Below are 18,417 nucleotides of genomic sequence, written 5' to 3' on the forward strand. Positions count from 1 at the left end.
ATACTTGCCCTTTGATAACTGATTATATATATGAAGTAACATAGCAGTATAAAGGGCTAGGATGTGAGACGACTTTATCATTTCAACCAAATGAACTTTCCCAGCTTACACTTTCAGTCATACACACAATGTTAAGCTTAATATTAATTCCACTCCAGTAGAAGAAAATTACCATTAAAAGTTAGAATTTTATTATGAAGGAGTGTGTTGCATGCAATCTATGGCTTTTGAAAGCAGGGAATAAGATGACTGTATATGGTGGGGATGGTGCGCTGCTGACTTCGACTCGGGACGTTGTGGGTCGGTGGGGGGAGTACTTCGAAGACCTCCTCAATCCCATTAACATGCCTTCCAATGAGGAAGCAGAGCCTGGGGACTCAGAGGTGGGCTCCCCCATCTCTGGGACTGAGGTCACCGAGGTGGTCAAAAAACTCCTTGGTGGCAGGGCCCTGGGGGTGGATGAGATACACCCAGAGTTCCTCAAGGCTCTGGATGTTGTAAGACTGTCTTGGTTGACACGCCTCTGCAACATCGCATGGACATCAGGGACAGTGCCTCTGGATTGGCAGACCGGGGTGGTGGTCCCCCTCTTTAAGAAGGGGGATCGGAGGGTGTGTTCCAACTACAGAGGGATCACACTCCTCAGCCTCCCTGGAAAAGTCTATTCAGGGGTTCTGGAGAGGAGGGTCCGTCGAATAGTCGAGCCTCGGATTCAGGAGGAACAGTGTGGTTTTCGTCCTGGTCGCGGAACAGTGGACCAGCTCTATACCCTTAGCAGGGTCCTGGAGGGTGCATGGGAGTTTGCCCAACCAGTCTACATGTGTTTTGTGGACTTGGAAAAGGCATTCGACCGTGTCCCTCGGGGAATCCTGTGGGGGGTACTCCGAGAGTATGGGGTACCGGCCCCCCTGATAAGGGCTGTTCGGTCCCTGTACGATCGGTGCCAGAGCTTGGTCCGCATTGCCGACAGTAAGTCGAACCTGTTTCCAGTGTGAGTTGGACTCTGCCAGGGCTGCCCTTTGTCACTGATTCTGTTCATAACTTTTATGGACAGAATTTCTAGGCGCAGCCAGGGCGTTGAGGGGGTCCGGTTTGGTGGACTCAGGATTGGGTCACTGCTTTTTGCAGATGATGTTGTCCTGTTTGCTTCATCAGGCCGTGATCTTCAGCTCTCTCTGGATCGGTTCGCAGCCGAGTGTGAAGCGGCTGGGATGAGAATCAGCACCTCCAAATCCGAGACCATGGTCCTCAGCCGGAAAAGGGTGGAGTGCCCTCTCAGGGTTGGTAGCGAGATCCTGCCCCAAGTGGAGGAGTTCAAGTATCTCGGGGTCTTGTTCACGAGTGAGGGAAGAATGGAGCGTGAGATCAACAGGCGGATCGGTGCGGCATCCGCAGTAATGCGGGCGCTGCATCGGTCTGTCGTGGTGAAAAAGGAGCTGAGCCGCAAGGCGAAGCTCTCAATTTACCAGTCGATCTATGTTCCTACCCTCACCTATGGTCATGAACTATGGGTAGTGACCGAAAGAACGAGATCGCGAATACAAGCGGCTGAAATGAGTTTCCTCCGCAGGGTGTCTGGGCTTTCCCTTAAAGATAGGGTGAGAAGCTCAGTCATCCGGGAGGGGCTCAGAGTAGAGCCGCTGCTCCTCCGCATCGAGAGGAGTCAGATGAGGTGGCTCGGGCATCTGATCAGGATGCCTCCTGGACGCCTCCCTGGTGAGGTGTTCCGGGCACGTCTAACCGGGAGGAGGCCCCGGGGAAGACCCAGGACACGCTGGAGGGACTATGTCTCTCGACTGGCCTGGGAACGCCTTGGGATTCTCCCGGAAGAGCTAGAAGAAGTGGTCGGGGAGAGGGAAGTCTGGGCATCTCTGCTCAAGCTGCTGCCCCCGCGACCTGACCTCGGATAAGCGGGAGACAATGGATGGATGGATGGATGGAATAAGATGAGAACAATTGTGTACAGAAATGTACTTGCCAAGAAACAAAATGTATATCCTATTGTGCCTTAAACAAAACATATAATATTTATAATATTGATTTACAAAAGACAAACAGTAACAACTAGTGATCACATTTCCAGACCAAATACATGTTCAACATCTCATCCAATTCTCAAACTCATTTAATCAAATTAATTGTTGTAAATTCCATTATATTTACCCTAACTCTCCATGTCTTCATGACTTTCCTGCATGTGTTCAAGTTTTCTTGATCACATTCTAAAAATGCAAGTACAGTATTACCTCTACTCAGTGGAGTTAGAATAAGGTCACGATTCCCATTACATGTCATAAAAGGTCAGTAAAGGATGTTGACATCAGGAAGAGCATCCTACTGTAAAACGTTCTACTCCAACACCTCACTTTTTATTTGTTAATTGGCCACACTGGGTGAACACAGAAAATGGTCATTAAATAAGAGGATACAAAGAGGGAGAGAAAAAGAGAAAGAAGTTGTAAAAATCAAGTTAACTGATGATTCTAATTTGTGCTTAATGTGGGTATTTGTCCTACAATAGACTGATGCCCTGTTCATGATTGTGTCCCCCCTTGCTCCTGATATAGGTGGGATAGGTTTTGACCCCACTATGTCCCTGGACTGGATTAGGTAAGTCTGGTAGTATTACCTTATATTAAATGAAGTGCAACTTTTTTCTTAACCTGGGTAATGGATATTTTAATAATCAGCAAGATATACCAGCATATTGTCCAGGATTAATTTTTATTTATTAACTAATTCAAATTATACCTTATCAACAGCTTCTTTTTCACTACTTCAATTTTAATAAATTAAATGAGCAAATCAATTCATATACCTTTTTTGAAAATCCTTAAGACAACTACTCTATCTCCATCATGTGCTTTGTTCTACTAATTTCATGTCTCTTAGCTAGACTTACCAAGCAAAAAGTGCTGTCTGTTAATTGGTTATTAAAGATCCTGAATAAACAAACAATCTCCTTGATCCAAGTGTCCAATATGTTGAAGATTTTATTCCTCTTAGTACTTCTTTCAGTTTTGTGTATTTAATTAACATGTCCTTATTTGGATTTAATAGGTAAAATTCAAAAACATATTATGGATGGTAACCTTGTTTTGGTTTTTAATTTATTATTTGTTACATGCTTCTGTCAGTGTCTTATTCCAAAATGTATGTTGTTAATCTTCAGTCTACTCCATTGCTCTTATCAATCGCATAATTAAATAAATTGAGTGCAATATCTTAAAAGTTGCTGTTTAGTGTAATTATTTTATGTTTAAAGAACATGTTTTATGTTTCCAAGCAGAGCAAGAAAATGTTATTAGATGCAGCTATCAGTAATGTCTATGTTGCCTATTTTGAAAAGAGGCTTATTTTTAGCAGTGTTGAGGTGTCAAAGACTGTTTATTAGTATAGGCATATCACTGACTTATTTTTTGATCTGGAAAGAAGATGCCACGTCTTTGCTGTCAATTCACTTTTATCTAAACTAGATTGATCTTGGGATTTGTTTACATCACAAGAAGACAACACTTTTTTGTCCATGTGTCACTTTCTGTGCACATACTGCCTTTGATTCCCTGTTTCGCAAAGCCACAGTTCACAACACTTTCTTCCTTGTTACTAGCTATCATGCCAGGTGTCTTAATAAGAATGGACATCTACATTTTTGTGTACATAAGATTTGCACTAACACAGACTAACTGTGAATCTTAGAATCTGAATCTTACAGTGCATCCAAGAAGTAATCTCCCTTTTTAATTTGTCCCTACTGGATAATATCATTCTAATGAGCTTATCTCTCTCTGCATAGCTTGGAACATTTTATGAAAGTTTCTACAACAAATTGCTAAGGCTAACCAAGATGCTGGTCTATCATGTATAAATGAAAGGTTTATCATTCTGTACAGCAACTAAAATCATATTTTAAGAAAATCCCATACACATGAAACGTTCATAAAGAATTTCTGAGGACTACATACACGTCCTTAACTGCAGTTGACACTTTGAATAACTAGGTGAAGGACGAAATTCTATTTGATATAAAAAGTGGATAATTTCTTAAAGTCTACCAGTGTCTAACATGGAACATTCATGAACCTAGGGGGAACCCCAACATCCAAAGAACCCCAAAGGGGGATCTTAACATCAGGGCCCATTCAGAATTTTTAGTCTTATGGTTATCATTAACATTAGGGCCTTAAACAGTGACATTAAGTCTAACAACACAGTGCAGTATATGTGAGGAAGATCTCCATTATTCATAGGAGTAAGACATCCTTTCCAAGGTTGATTGGAGAATGGAGCATTGGAAAACACGATTAGAGTTTGTGGTTAAGAAAAGTGTAGCTTTACATATTTAAAATCACTTTAAGTCCTATACCCCATGATTCTGAATAGTCTGGTTATAAGGTGTTTATTTCATCCTGGAAAACATACAGACCAGTAATCACTAACATTTATTGAAGATATACAGTAGCTTAGCGTCAACTTCATGTGTCAATTCAAACTTATCTTTAAATGGAGATGGAAGATTCATCCACAGATTATCGTATAATCACATACTAGGTCCTGTTTGGCTACAACAGGATAGCTTTCAGTGTGATATCTCTCATTGTTATCTGACAAAAGATGGATAATTAAGGTTAAAAGGGAACTGGTCAGGTACCCAGTAAGTAGGCCAGAGTAAATTTGCTAAGATGTGCTATTTTATAGCATTAGAAATTTAATTACAGAATGATATTGCTTGTGGAGTATTTGGCTTACATATAGATTTGGTTCTGAAACAAGAAACATACACTAACAACCACAAACTACTTACTATATGGGGGCATTTTTTAATCACTGACAAAATAGTATCATTAAAAAAAATGTCTGTAACCATAGTAAATTTTTTTTTAAATAAGGCAGAGGATCTTTAGGTTCCTATAATTACACAACTGAGTGAATACAAAACATGAAAATATGAAGAATTCTTGTGTCTGCTACAAGAGCCAAAGGAAACAGAGATAAAGTTAGAACTAGATAGATTGATTCACTTGACAGAAATGGCATCTTTAACAGCTGCAAGTTCTCACATTCAGAAATCAAGACTCAGCTAAGAACAAGTTAAACAAATGCATACTGAGAAGTCCACAGCTTTCAAGAAAGCTTAAATTGAGGATTTGTTTCAAGTTGACGAACTGACAGTTTGGAAAGGCTGCACAGGACACTAGGATAATTGTAGCTCTCAAATTCAATTCAAAAATATTCAAAACAATTCAAAAAAGAACATCTGGATCTTGTGTTATTTAAAACTCGATAAGGTGTATGTTGAACAGTTACAGGCTTGAGTACAGAAACCTGTCTTTCTATCTGAGAACAGCTAAAAAATATCCAGAAATAGGCTCACACTGACTATGCAGGCCTTAACTTGACAGGTTTTTCAGAGAGGAGGAAATATTTACAATGAAGAATGCAATATCTATAACTCGGAATTTTGTAAAAACCAGCATACCTTGAAAGACTGGCATTAAACACATTCCGAAATACCAAGCACTAAATGTTTCTACCAATATTTTGAAAGCTGTACTAATAAAGTATCACTGCAATGGGAAACTGCAAACACTCTCATCTAGTTTATCAAAACAATGCTTATTAAGCCGTAAGTCAGATTCATGATTTAATAAAGGGACTTGTATCAATAAGGGGCAAATAGGCAATGCATCCAAAAGAAACAAAACAAGCTCTGCAGAAAACTTTAAAGACTGGACAGAAAATGTTCAGTATATTGACCAAAAGTAATACACAGCAATCAAGAGACTCAGGAGTTTGTCTCATAGTCTCAAAGACAGAATCCTATATGTCCATTTAAAACATTTCATCCAACCTAGCTTTAACTAGCTCCATGAAATTACATGCTTAGATTGCACTGCAGAAAACACAACTGAAGGTATTTTAACTTGCAAGACCTACAAAAAAATATGTTCTTGTTACATAAAAAGTGAATATAGGTTGCAGATTTTATCTTCTGATTCAAAACACCACTGCTGGCTAAGATGAAAGTGTAAAAACAAAATAAAGTAGATTAAATCACAGCTCTTCCTCTCCTTTACATACAAATAAAAAAATTAGAACACTACATGTATTTAATAACTGATGACTGAATTTAAAATCATTAAATTAAACGTTATGGAGTTTACAAAAAGCTAATAGGCTCATACAGCTTTTCAAACAATGAATAACATGACATTAACATCATTAACCTTCTCTAGATCTGTGGGACTCTTCACAAGCCCATCTCACAAACATTCAAAACATAAAACTCCACAAATTTGAAACAAAATATAAGAAAGCACAAAAACAAAAAATTTAATCTGAAGTCACCACAATTCACATTTGTCGTAATTTGATATGCACTGTATTTACTGAACATTAGCAGTGATACCATCTTCCAGCAACAGAGGTCATGTTTCCTCAGTTTCAACAGATAATGAGAAAATGGGCTTGTAGCTCAGTAGTTAGAGATTTAACAGCATATTGCACATTGCAGGTTCAATAAAAGATTTTAAATCAGAAAATAGGCCAGAATATGATGTTGATTATTTGAAGGTTTTCTTTGTTCACAAATGCAAGTAATTTAAACATTTAATTAAGTATTAAAAATGAACAACAATATATCTATAACACCATAAATATCAACCCAGATAAGCATTGCTTTTTTTCCAAAATCAACCATCAGTGCTTCAATAAACCAACATATATTTTAGTAAAAAGAAAATGAATGCTTCCAGGTTCTCAATAAAACCATTGCAGTATAAGAAAACACTTCAAAACCAATCTTTAGCAACATAATTCAAGTGACCTAACAGCAATAAATAAAATATTACTTTTCCTGGAAATCCAACCAGCCATCCAATAGACTACATAAAACATTTAAGATGATAGAAGCAATCTCAATTCAGCATTATGTAATGTATTTAGAAAAAAGTGATTAAAATGTCTTTTTCATTTCATACCTTGAGATTTTCTTTAACTTTGGTTTGATCTGGGCTGCTAGGATCAAGGTGTGTATCAGCCAGAATACGTTCTGCTTCACTCAGCCACTGGGCAAGGCTTTTTAAGTCACTATGGAACTGTTGCCATTTCTCCAAAGATCTGTCAAACCTCCTATTTGAAGAAAGATAAGGCAAAAGACAAAAATATATTTTAATACTGGAAACTTTTTAAAATAGTTTTAAAACTTAATAAGAAAAAAAAAACAACTTATGGGCTGTATGTTGTATTCACTGAGAAAAAAGCATTATGTTAGTAAAAGTAATTCTGAATAAATGTTTCATTATGCTGCAGTGGAGAATTATTAGTAGTCAGATGCAGTGTTGATGAAAAATTTACTTTCATCTTCTTATTACAATCGAAAAGCATTAAAACATTGAATACATTTTATATACTATAAATGTATACCTTACATAAATATACTGTATATATATATATATATATATATATATATAGAGAGAGAGAGAGAGAGAGAGAGAGAGAGAGAGAGAGAGAGAGAGAGAGAGAGAATTAGAGAGTAAGGGACGCCTTCAGGATGGGAGGACCAAGGGAAAGAGGAAGCACGGGGCACTATCTCCCCATGATCATGAAATGGCAGTCCACCTGGGTTGCAACGGTTCCACAGATTCTCACAGGGCATCATGGGACATGGAGTTCTTTGGCTCAGCCCTGTTGGATTCTATGGATGCTGCCAGGGGGTGCTGCAGGGACTGGAGAAGCCCTACTTCATGCGGCTCCATCCTCACCCAGAAGTGCTTTTGAACCATGTATACAGAAGACTTTAAGTACTCCTGGGTGCTGGGCCATCTTAACACATGGGCTTACTGGGCAGTTGCCCGGGGGCCCATGACCATAGGGGCCACATGCTAATCTATGTATGTTGTGACTTGCTGAGTAGTTGTGTAGGTGGGATTCCCCAGTGCACTGCTTTTCGCAGGGGCCTATAATGCTGTTAAGACGGCCCTGCCTGGGTGGGAGATTAAAAGAGCTGCCTGTTTCACAGGGATGAGCCAGAGTCGGAGGAAGGTGGATAAAGCTTGCATAGAGGAGTGGAGGAGGCAGTGACAGAGAGAAAGAAAGACAAAGAGTTGCTGTATTGTGTTATGCTTATTGCATATACTTGTGGCTGATGTAATAAAACTCTTGCTGTGGAAGAGTTTCCCACAATAAAGACTCTTTGGGCTTTTATACTTGTGTCCATGCCTACTATGTTGGGTGTTTGAGGAGCTGGAGTGCTGGTGACCACAATATATATATGATGAAATGAGAAAAAAGCTACACATATAAGAGGTGAATTACCAAGTTGGTTGAGACAGAAAAAACAATATCAGAATAGCCAGCCTGCATGTGGGAATACCCTCTCAAATGGATTCCTGAGCTTACCAGGAAAGGCTCAAAGTCATGCTGGCACGTTATCTTTACTCAGACAGACTCACCAACTCTTTCAAGCTGCACACCCAAATAACTTGCTTCTTAATATTTATACATCTTCGGTGGGTCCTGAGAGACATGCAGCATAATGTGGATATCTCTCTTAATGAATCCAATTTAAGGTTCTTTAAAGTAGATACAGCTCAAAAGATGAAAGTATTCTATGTGGTTTTAAAGAAGGCCAAGACCAATTATTTACGTTGCCTGATCAGGTGAAGATTACTTTGGACACATCTTTTTAAGTATTTGAATTGCATGAGACAGCATTTTTCTATTGATTTTCCAAAATCAGTCTTTCTTAATATAAGTACCATATGTGTTGCTGCGTCTCTGTTAAGTGATGTTTAGTAAATTATTATTAGTTTAAGTTATAGATAAATATGTTAAGATAGTTACTGATGACATGTTGGTTTCAAGGCTGTTAGGGATTATGCAGTAAGGGCACCTCATGGTTATTTGCATTGCAATATCAGGTGAAATACAAGGGTTATCGTGCTTCCTGATGGAGTTCTACCTTGAATTTTGTAGAGTTCTGACATAATTTCCTATTATTTTGTCTATGTTCTCCTGTGTGCATTAGTTTTGACCCTTTCAATATCCTGCAGATGTTCTGAAATTTAAGATTTATGCCTACCATTCCAGTGTTTCCATGGAGCATACTTTCACTTCAGTCATTCAATTGCTGCAAAAGTTGATTAGATTTACCCTGTTGCCAAAAACTTACGAAATACATCTTAAACATATTTCCAGAGTCTTCAATTGGTATTGACAAGAAATGGCGTCATCGTGCTCCTCAACAAAATGGGTGGCATGTGGATTTGTTAGAACATAACTTACATATTATAGTTTAAGACTCCATTGGTAAAAGGATGTTATATTTGCTTGGTGCTCTGAGCAGCATCAATTATGTAATTACTGCATTAACCATGAATTCGTTTAATTTCTCAGATTTTGTCATTTATCTTGATATGGGTGAAAATGCATTAGTGAACCCAGGTTTAGATTGCTCATTAATAGTTTACAATATGAACATATAAACAGTTCTTTTTACAACAGTTTTTCTGAAGATTAATACTAATATTTTATTTGTCTTTATTTTTCTATATTCTACTCACAGATCACACTACTGAGAATTGCTTTAAAAATGCAAATGTATACTTAGGGTAATGCTTTGGCGATGTCCTGGTAATATTGATTTGTACCTACTTAAATTGTAATACATGACCACAGACATAAACAAGAAACATGAAACCTGAAAATGCTGTTATTCTGGCATCTTTGCTTGTGTGTAAGAAAAGTCTCTGGCTATTAATCAAACAGTATGATATATTTTTCAGCCAGCTATGAAATAGGTGATGTTCAAACACACACCCCGATGCTTTTGACCAGCTATTGTTCACCTTCTGAATGGAGTTGTTCGCCCACACGTAATTGGATTTCTGGTCATAATGATAAATCCTTTCTCTAACCTGTAACCTCAGTGACAGATCTGTCTCATTTCCGCTCTTAATAGTAGCCTTTGGGAATCTTTCTACCTCAGGTCCTTGGAGCATTTCAACATGATGACTTTTTTTTCCAAACCTCCTCATAGTTTATGTTTTCATTTTAAGATGGATGGTAAGAAACTTTCTGACCAGCAGTACAATTTCAGTTATTTAGCAGTTAGCAAGCCCTGAAATTCTAGCAGCAGTAATTTTAAAATGCTAGAAGCTGATATAGGAAAGCATTTTAATGGAAATGCTGCCTTCTGGACACACTATTATGCATAAATCAGCAAAAATATATATGTTCATCAAAACGAAAATTGAACTGGATTCCCAGTATGCTAGCAAGCATCATAAAGACAAGTCAGTTTGGTAGGACACAGAGGCCTAATAAAACTGTAGGTGTCCTCTTAACTATTGAGTAAGCCATTGCAGGACATCCTCCAAGCTTGCCGGTAAGAAGATATTATGGAAGCGACTTTCCAATTAAAGTTTTGTTCTCTTCAAAGACGTAGATTGTGTGCCTTTTGTAAAGTTCAGTATAATGCACTTCCTTTATTTTTAATGTAAAAGTTTTAAATAGCAAGTGAGGTTGGAATTTAAAAATTGTATAACTGGTCTCATCACATTTACAGAAAACACATTTGCTTTCAAAAGAATTGTTAATAAAATTGCTTTCCATATTAATATAAACTACTTTCTAAACAAATACATAATCTATTTATTACTCCAATAAGACCAATAATTCACCTTACATGTTAAAACTGGTCAGCTCAAACTAAACAGTTTAAGCAAAAATAAAACTTAATTGAATTACTCAGTAGCACAGTACAAGACCTCATGCTTCCTCAGTGCTAAAACTCTTCTGAGAAATGAATCAACAAATGTTAACTAAATGGGCTCCATCAACAAGTTAGGCAAGACCTCTTTTCTGTATCTCTACTGACAGTTACTTGGTACACCATTCAATGGGCCATCATCATAGGACAGTCTGGAGAAAAGCAACCCTGTTCCATTACTATTACAACTTTTATTAAACTAAAACTTATTAATTGATTTTAGACTTACATGTCAGATATTTGTATTTTAATGATGGCTAAAGCAAAACAGTCATCTACTGTAGTGCATGCATGGGACACATCTGCAACATTTTTAAGAGGCAACCAGAGGGGGAAAAATAAATCAGACATTAAATAAAACAAAACAAAATAAAATAAAATAAAAATATCAGAAGAGAGTACATGGCATGGAAACAAAATGATGACAAAATAAGACAATACCAAGTTAAGGCAAACAAAAATTATCATTAAACAAAAAACAGCAGGCTAGATAACTGAGAAAACGAGAACTAGTTACTATGTATCAAAAGCATATTATCAGATTAGAACATTTCATTTTACTCTAATTTTCATTCTATACACTTCCTTTTACTTTGAGTACTGAGAAAAGCGCTGTATAAATGTAATGAATTATTATTATTATTACTAAAAGTCCATGATATAATTGATAAAAATAACATTTCAGTAGCTTGCTCCATGCCATAACTATTTTTTTTTTTTTTTCAAAAATTATCGTTACTAATCTAATATGATTAAAATATCATGTAGTGCTGTACATGCAAATAAATGGATTTTAAAAGAGTCAGTATCTGGAAGTATACGTGTTAATTTTTGCTTAATAAGAAATAAAGTTTCCCATACTGCATCAGAGTTTATTACTGAGTAGATACAGTAACTAATTTATTATGCTTTAACAGAATGACTTTAGTGCTTGGTTCATTAACAGAGTTAATTAACAAAAATCAATTGGATTCAGCTCACTGAGTAGTATTGTAGTATTACATATTACAAATTAATTAATCTAACAAAGACAGAAAATATACCATTGAGGCCACATAGTGTCCCTTAGTGATTCCCTTTCAATTCTTGGCTTGATTTATTGGGAAAGTTTACATGATCTCTTATTGTTCAGTTGGCCTTCCTCTGGGACAGCAGTTAAATAAGCGACAAACCTGTTTCCCCACTCTGTGGGATGTATGCACATGGACAACAGTCCGGAATTCAACATTTTCTGGAATATGTGTGCCATATACTGTATTACATTATTATATGCCTGTGAGGGACATTATTGTGATCAAACCAAAGAAGACCGGCAATAACTTTAAACAATACACTGAAATACTGTGACTTGTATGTTCTTGCCATTGAGCTCAGTATATGGTCTTTAAGTGAGACCAAACCATGTATATGTAAATACTATATAGAATAAACATTGGGTTTCTGCAGTGTAAATGCACTGTATATGGAAAATGACTGTACCAAAATATACAAAAGTTCTGCTCCTAAGCTAGAATTTCCTTAAGGAGCAATGGTAACTTATGCATATGATATGATTGGTATAGGTTCTGTAGTTCAAAAGACAAGAAAATTGACTTAATTCCAAGTTCTTTCAAATTTAACAGAGATGTGGCTAAAAAGGAGAAGCTTCCATGTCCAGAAAAACAAAAATAATACCACAACCCAGTGAAAATCAGTTTATGCACCTCACAGAACAAGAGTTCTTCACATCCCCTGCAGAGTCAGAATCAATGTCTTCCCATGACTCAGGCCTCATTCAACCTACTGGTTCTTGAAAAAATACAGTATGTCCTCTTCATGAGCAATCTTATATTTGATGGAACATCTTTCAAAGGTTATATATATTTCTTGCACTAACCCACAGATTCAGCAACTGAAAAATTATTACTTTTTACAGATTTCTTACTTATTATTAATAATTTCTCATGTTGAAACAAGAACAAAAGGGTTCTGTGTGTGCTAGCAGAGGGCATGTGCTGCACCGTGTAGTCCAGTGGTTCTCAACATTCATTCCTTAGGGCCTCCTGTGGCTGAAGTTATAGTATCTGTTCTTAACCAGTTTCTCAATCAGTCATTGTTACCTTCAATTGGTTACTAATTAGCTGATCTTTTTTTGTTCTTTTTATTTTGCATTTAGAAAAGAGCAGCAGTGTCAAATTTACACTTACATTGTAATTAACACATATTTTTTGTTTATTGTATGTTTAAATGCTTACTTTGTAATAGTAAGCACACAAGTGGTTAACACTAAAGTAGTCACTCCTTTCAAAGTCATTTGTACAGTTGTCTGCTCTGCTCATCATTAATTGTCTATATTCCAATAAAATTTAGTTGATCACAAATAAAAATTGTACTCTTGTAGACAGCATTTCACCCAGACTGATTGCAGCAAGGTTGGTAAAATGTTGAGTTGGGATATCATCAAAAGGTAGACAGAGCAACCAGTGGCAACATGCTTTTTGTAAAAGGTAGTACCAGAAGAATTAGATGGTTTAGGTTCCTATTTGGCTGGGGTTGCTACTGGGATTAGAATATCTGTAGTGGCATGGCCACAGGCATGGACGAAAACTGAAATGTTAATAGAAGTATTGAGTGTTGCATGGAAGTCGGGAATACTGCATAGGACTGGCAAACTGCAGTGGTGATCCCAAAGGGCATTTGCCAGTCATGCCTACATGTGCTTTGTGGACTTGGAAAACAGTGTATGATCATGTACCTTATCATGTCTTGTGCAGTGTTGTATATCAGCATAGTGTTTTGGTGCCTTTGCAGTATGCTAATTAAATCCCAATATATAAAGTGAAAGCATGTGTTTTCATACTTTTTATTTTGTTGAAACCAAGAGTGTGACTTGACTCTTTAGCTGTTCGTGATTTTCAAGGATGTGGTATCAGTCACAGCCAGGGATTGGGGGTCATACAGCTTGGGAACATAACATATTTGTGTTTGCAGATGATGTTGTCCACTTGACCTAAACAGACTCAGATTTCTGGTGAACAATAGAATGGTTTTCAACTGAATATGATATAGTTGGGATGAGAATTAGCACTTCCAAATCTAAGGTCCTCTCCTGGAAAAACATGGGTGAGTAGCCTGGCAATACATGAGCACCATGAAGGAGAATTATGAAGGAGCCAATTGAGGTGGTTTCATTATGTAATTAAGATGACTCTTGGACATTTCCCATGGGAGGACTACAAGACACGACACACTAGGAGGAGACGATGGGGCAGACCCAGGACATGCTGTGGGTATTTTGCATGCAGGTCTGAAGAAAGTTGGTGACTTTGGGTTTGATCAGCCTGTCTCAGTGTGACGCTACAGTGACCATTGGCAAGAAATGCTGACAAATAAAGCTATAATAATTTTATTTGCGTATATGTCTACTGTATTAAGTTTATACCTCAAGTTATAACTACACTGATCTCATATAATAATAGTTAAATCTGTGTAATCTGATTTTATGCTCTATCAACAACTAGTTTGGATTTTTCACAAAAACAAAAAAAAAATGAAGTGATTCTCCACTGAAGGTGAGCACAAGAGCACAGCGGTAAGTGCTGCTGCCTCGTAGTAAGGACACCAGGGTTCACACCGGGGTCCTTCTTGCATGTAGTTTGCATGTTGTCTGCATGGATTTCCGCCCAAAGTCCAAAGATGCTAAATTGGCACTAGTGTATGAGTGCTTACCCTATGATGGACTTGCACCCTATCCAGGGATTATTCCTGCTTTGTGTCCTATACTTGCTGAGACAGGCTCAAGCCCCCCATGTCACTGTTTAGGATCAAGTGGGCTTAGAAAATGGTATGGTACCCATCTATATTTAAACTATTCCCTGCAATATTTATATAAAAATGTACAGATGTATTTATTTTAAAAACATTGTTTTCAAAATGTGAGTGGAAACATTCAGCAAAATTAAGTTTGCAAATGAGATTTATCTATTATCTTTTTTTTTTTTACTCTTTATTCTTTTTCTATGAGTAACATGTGGTCCAAATTCAACACTGCAAGCTTATCTTTCTTTGACTAAGAGGCCCACTGAGGTTACTTTGTTACCTTTGATAGTAACCTCTCTGTTGAGAAACAAGTAAATTCTGTAGTCAAGAGTTGCTTTTTCCAACTTCATCTATTAGGTAAGATAAAGCCTTTTTTATCTTCTAGGGATCTTGAGATAGCTACTCATGCATTTATTTTTTCTCGCCTCGATTAATGCAACTCGCTGTATTCTGGGATTAATAAATCCCTGATACACAGGTTACAGTTGGTCCAAAATGCTGCCACTCGCTTTCTGGTTGGGGCAAGAAAGTATGACTCCGTTTCTCCAATATTAGCTTCTTTACACTGGCTGCCTGTCAGTTTTCGAATTGATTTTAAAATCTTGCTGCTAGTTTTTAAATCTTTACATGGGCTTGCTCCTGCCTATTTATCTGAACTGTGTGTTTTACATCAGCCATCTAGAGTGCTTAGATCTTCTGGTCAGTTGTCTCTTGTTGTCCCTCGTACCAAGTGTAAAACCAGGGGGGACAGGGCTTTTGCAGCTGCTGCGCCTCGCCTGTGGAACTCTTTACCTCATCATATAAAGGAGTCGTCTACAATTGAACTGTTCAAAACAAGACTAAAGACTCATTTCTATTCACTTGCATTCTGTGACCTTCAGTAATACTGATGGTTTCCTCTTTGTGATTATATAACATTACTTCTATTTTTATGTATATAACATTACTTCTATTTATTATGTATTTTATTTTATATTTATATATTTTATTTCTGTTTATGTTGTATGTTAATTGTTTTGTTTTTCTTTTATTCTTTTATTGTAAAGCACTTTGGCCACAGCATTACTATGTTGTTTTAAATGTGCTATATAAATAAATTGACATTGACAAACTGACATTGAGGTGACAACTCTCTGTGAAACCATTCAGAATGAGTGGACTGAATGCAAAAACCTGATTAGATACAGAGAATGTCAGCGGACAAAGCTTTCATTCATATCAGACAGAATATGCAAGACAGAATGCCAAAAAAGTGTGTGTGACCATTTCTGACAACAAATCATGTATTAAGTTACCACTTTAGTGTTTCCTTAATAGCAAGCAGGCACCCACCTTTAGATTCAGAATAGCTTTACTTATCAGGACATGGACTGCTCAAAGTGTCAAGAGTTTAGTTCAAAGATACACTCTCTGGTCAATGACAAACTATTTAATTGCTGTTGCAGGTTAGCAGGTAGTACATCTCTTTTTTTGAAAATGTTTAATTTAATCCACAGATATGATTGAATGCAATAATGATATTCATTATGGAAAGCATATCATTCATCTTAACCTGTAGCACTGATATTTTACTCTGCTCATAGTAGGGGACCCAATGTATTCCATGAAAATTCTTTCTAGCACCATTACATTAAGTTAAGAGACTTCAGTATACTAATCTATCCCTATCTATCCAATAGCAAGATTCAGTATTTGTTTTGTGCATTATTAGACATTCTCAAGTCACCAAGAATGAGCATTGTTATTCTCCATGATGTTCATATAAACATGTTTTGGTTTGGGGGTATCGGTACTACAATATTTTTGTTATGAATTTAGCATATCCGAGAAATGTTTAAGACAATTATCTCTGCTCCTTGAATTATTAACAATTAATATAACTCTAGGATGTGAAGCTTTAACTAGGGGCCATTTTGTGATTTTTTTTTTCACACATTGTTTTAGGTATATAATGTTTCAAAACAAGGTATTGTATTAAGTAGGTGAGACAGGATTTCTGCAAACATCAGATAAAAGTAAATTAATCAGTTCTCTAATTAACAAACCAAAATGTATGTGTTCCTTGTTTCTACAGGGCTAAATTGTCAGCAAAAGCATATACCGTATGATATATGGAAGGTATAGAACCTTTAAATATAGTATGATAACTCCAAACACAGGTTTTTCATATCATATTGTTGATAGGAGATAAATCCATTGATGCACTGTAATAAAGTCCTCCTATTTGATATCTGAGTAATGTGGGTCACATTTTTTCCACAAATATCATGGACACATTTCTTGCATTTAAAGATGTTTTTCTTATTTAAAAATTATCCCTGGCATGACCATGGCAAGTTCAGTTCAGATTTTGATCTTGCTGCATTGACAGCCAGAAATATAAACTCAGGGAAATCAGATTGAACAGGGGGCTGTTGAGGATTGTAATGTCAAAAATGTAGCTGATTTTTAGACCAGCATTGTGGTATACTGTGCAGTTTGTCTCCAAATTCTCCAGTGGTTGCAGACTAATTTATGAAGAAAATCAGATGGTCATAAGTGCAATTGAAATACAATTTATAATTTCTATATGGAATTATTTGACTTTCCCTCACTCTGAAGTCCAACAGTGTCTTAGAGCAAAACTGCTGATCCCATCTATAAATAAGAAGCCACATTCATTTTTGTTGGATATCTACTGAGGATTGGCCCTGGGGCACCTTCTGCTAAATGTATTCCAGGCATGGCCTACTGGCAAGACAATGATGAGCAATCCTAAGACATAGTGAAATGCATACATCTCATAGGTGGCCTGGTACTACTTGTACTTACTCACAGAAGAGCTTAAATGTATTGATGGGGAAAAGAAATCTGATCTACCCTACTCAGTTTGCTGTCACCTGCAGTGGGATAATCACATTAAAAATACTGAAAATACTAAAAATTACAAAACCGACTTTTAAAGAAACATACATGTGCAGTATATGATATAGTGTACACGTTATTGCATAGTATTTTAGAACAAGGTAACTAGCAATACAAAGAGGTTACCTATAACATTCTGTGTGCTAGTCATTTTGATGCATACTTATTTAAATACAATTTATGAATACAATATTAATATGTTATTAATACCTTTTATTCCAATCCAATGATCTTAATGTAGAGATTAGTCTCCAAATGTGAAAAATAAATGTTGACTGGAAAACTCAAAGAAAATGAACCATGAAGTATACACTTACATACTTCATATTTATATTTAAACTTACTAGTTTATTAGGCGTATCATAATGGAATTGTATTGATATGTGTTCAGAATAGAACCAAGAGTCTGAATGCGGTCAACATATTTCATGCAGTGCTACCATTATGTATAACAGGCCAGACAGTGTCTATTATAAATATTTTCTATGGAGTCTCCCTTTTGACCTAATTACTACATATCATTGCTGAAACTGATTTTACACAACAGTTTCAAAACCTTTATCAAGCTGGGCAGGGAAAAGAAAGCTTACGCAGCTAAGTTCCAAATAATTAAGCCTTTACTGAGGTATTACTATGATAAATAATAGCTAAATGAAGCAGCAAGCAAGCAGTAGGATAACCTGACTAATTAATTTTAGCATGCAGCAACATGTGTTCAAGAAATGTCTGTCACCATGACAATAGTTTTGCCCAAAGTACAGAATAATGAGTTATCTTCCATAGACTTCAGGCCAAAGGCAGGCAAATATTCCTTTTAATCTATTAATGACAAAATATAATGAAATTAAAAAAGTGGTTACTATACATTTCTGTAAAATGGATACTGAAAATGAATTAATGGAGTAAGGATAGATTCACTAACTGTGCACATTATAATAACATTA

General features: G+C 36.6%; 1 protein-coding gene across 13 annotated transcripts in view; it reads right to left on the reverse strand.

Annotated features, from left to right (window-relative positions):
* dmd (dystrophin) overlaps nucleotides 1-18,417 on the reverse strand; it is a 2,688,357-nt gene that overhangs the window by 1,357,049 nt on the left and 1,312,891 nt on the right. For all 13 annotated transcript variants that reach the window (XM_051926236.1, XM_051926244.1, XM_051926242.1 and 10 more), the window contains one exon: nucleotides 6,981-7,131. In XM_051926236.1, coding sequence (XP_051782196.1) covers nucleotides 6,981-7,131 — 151 coding nt within the window. The remainder of the gene's footprint in view (nucleotides 1-6,980; nucleotides 7,132-18,417) is intronic.

This window comes from Erpetoichthys calabaricus, chromosome 4 (genome assembly GCF_900747795.2).
Source record: "Erpetoichthys calabaricus chromosome 4, fErpCal1.3, whole genome shotgun sequence".
NCBI classification, from domain to species: Eukaryota; Metazoa; Chordata; class Cladistia; order Polypteriformes; family Polypteridae; genus Erpetoichthys; species Erpetoichthys calabaricus.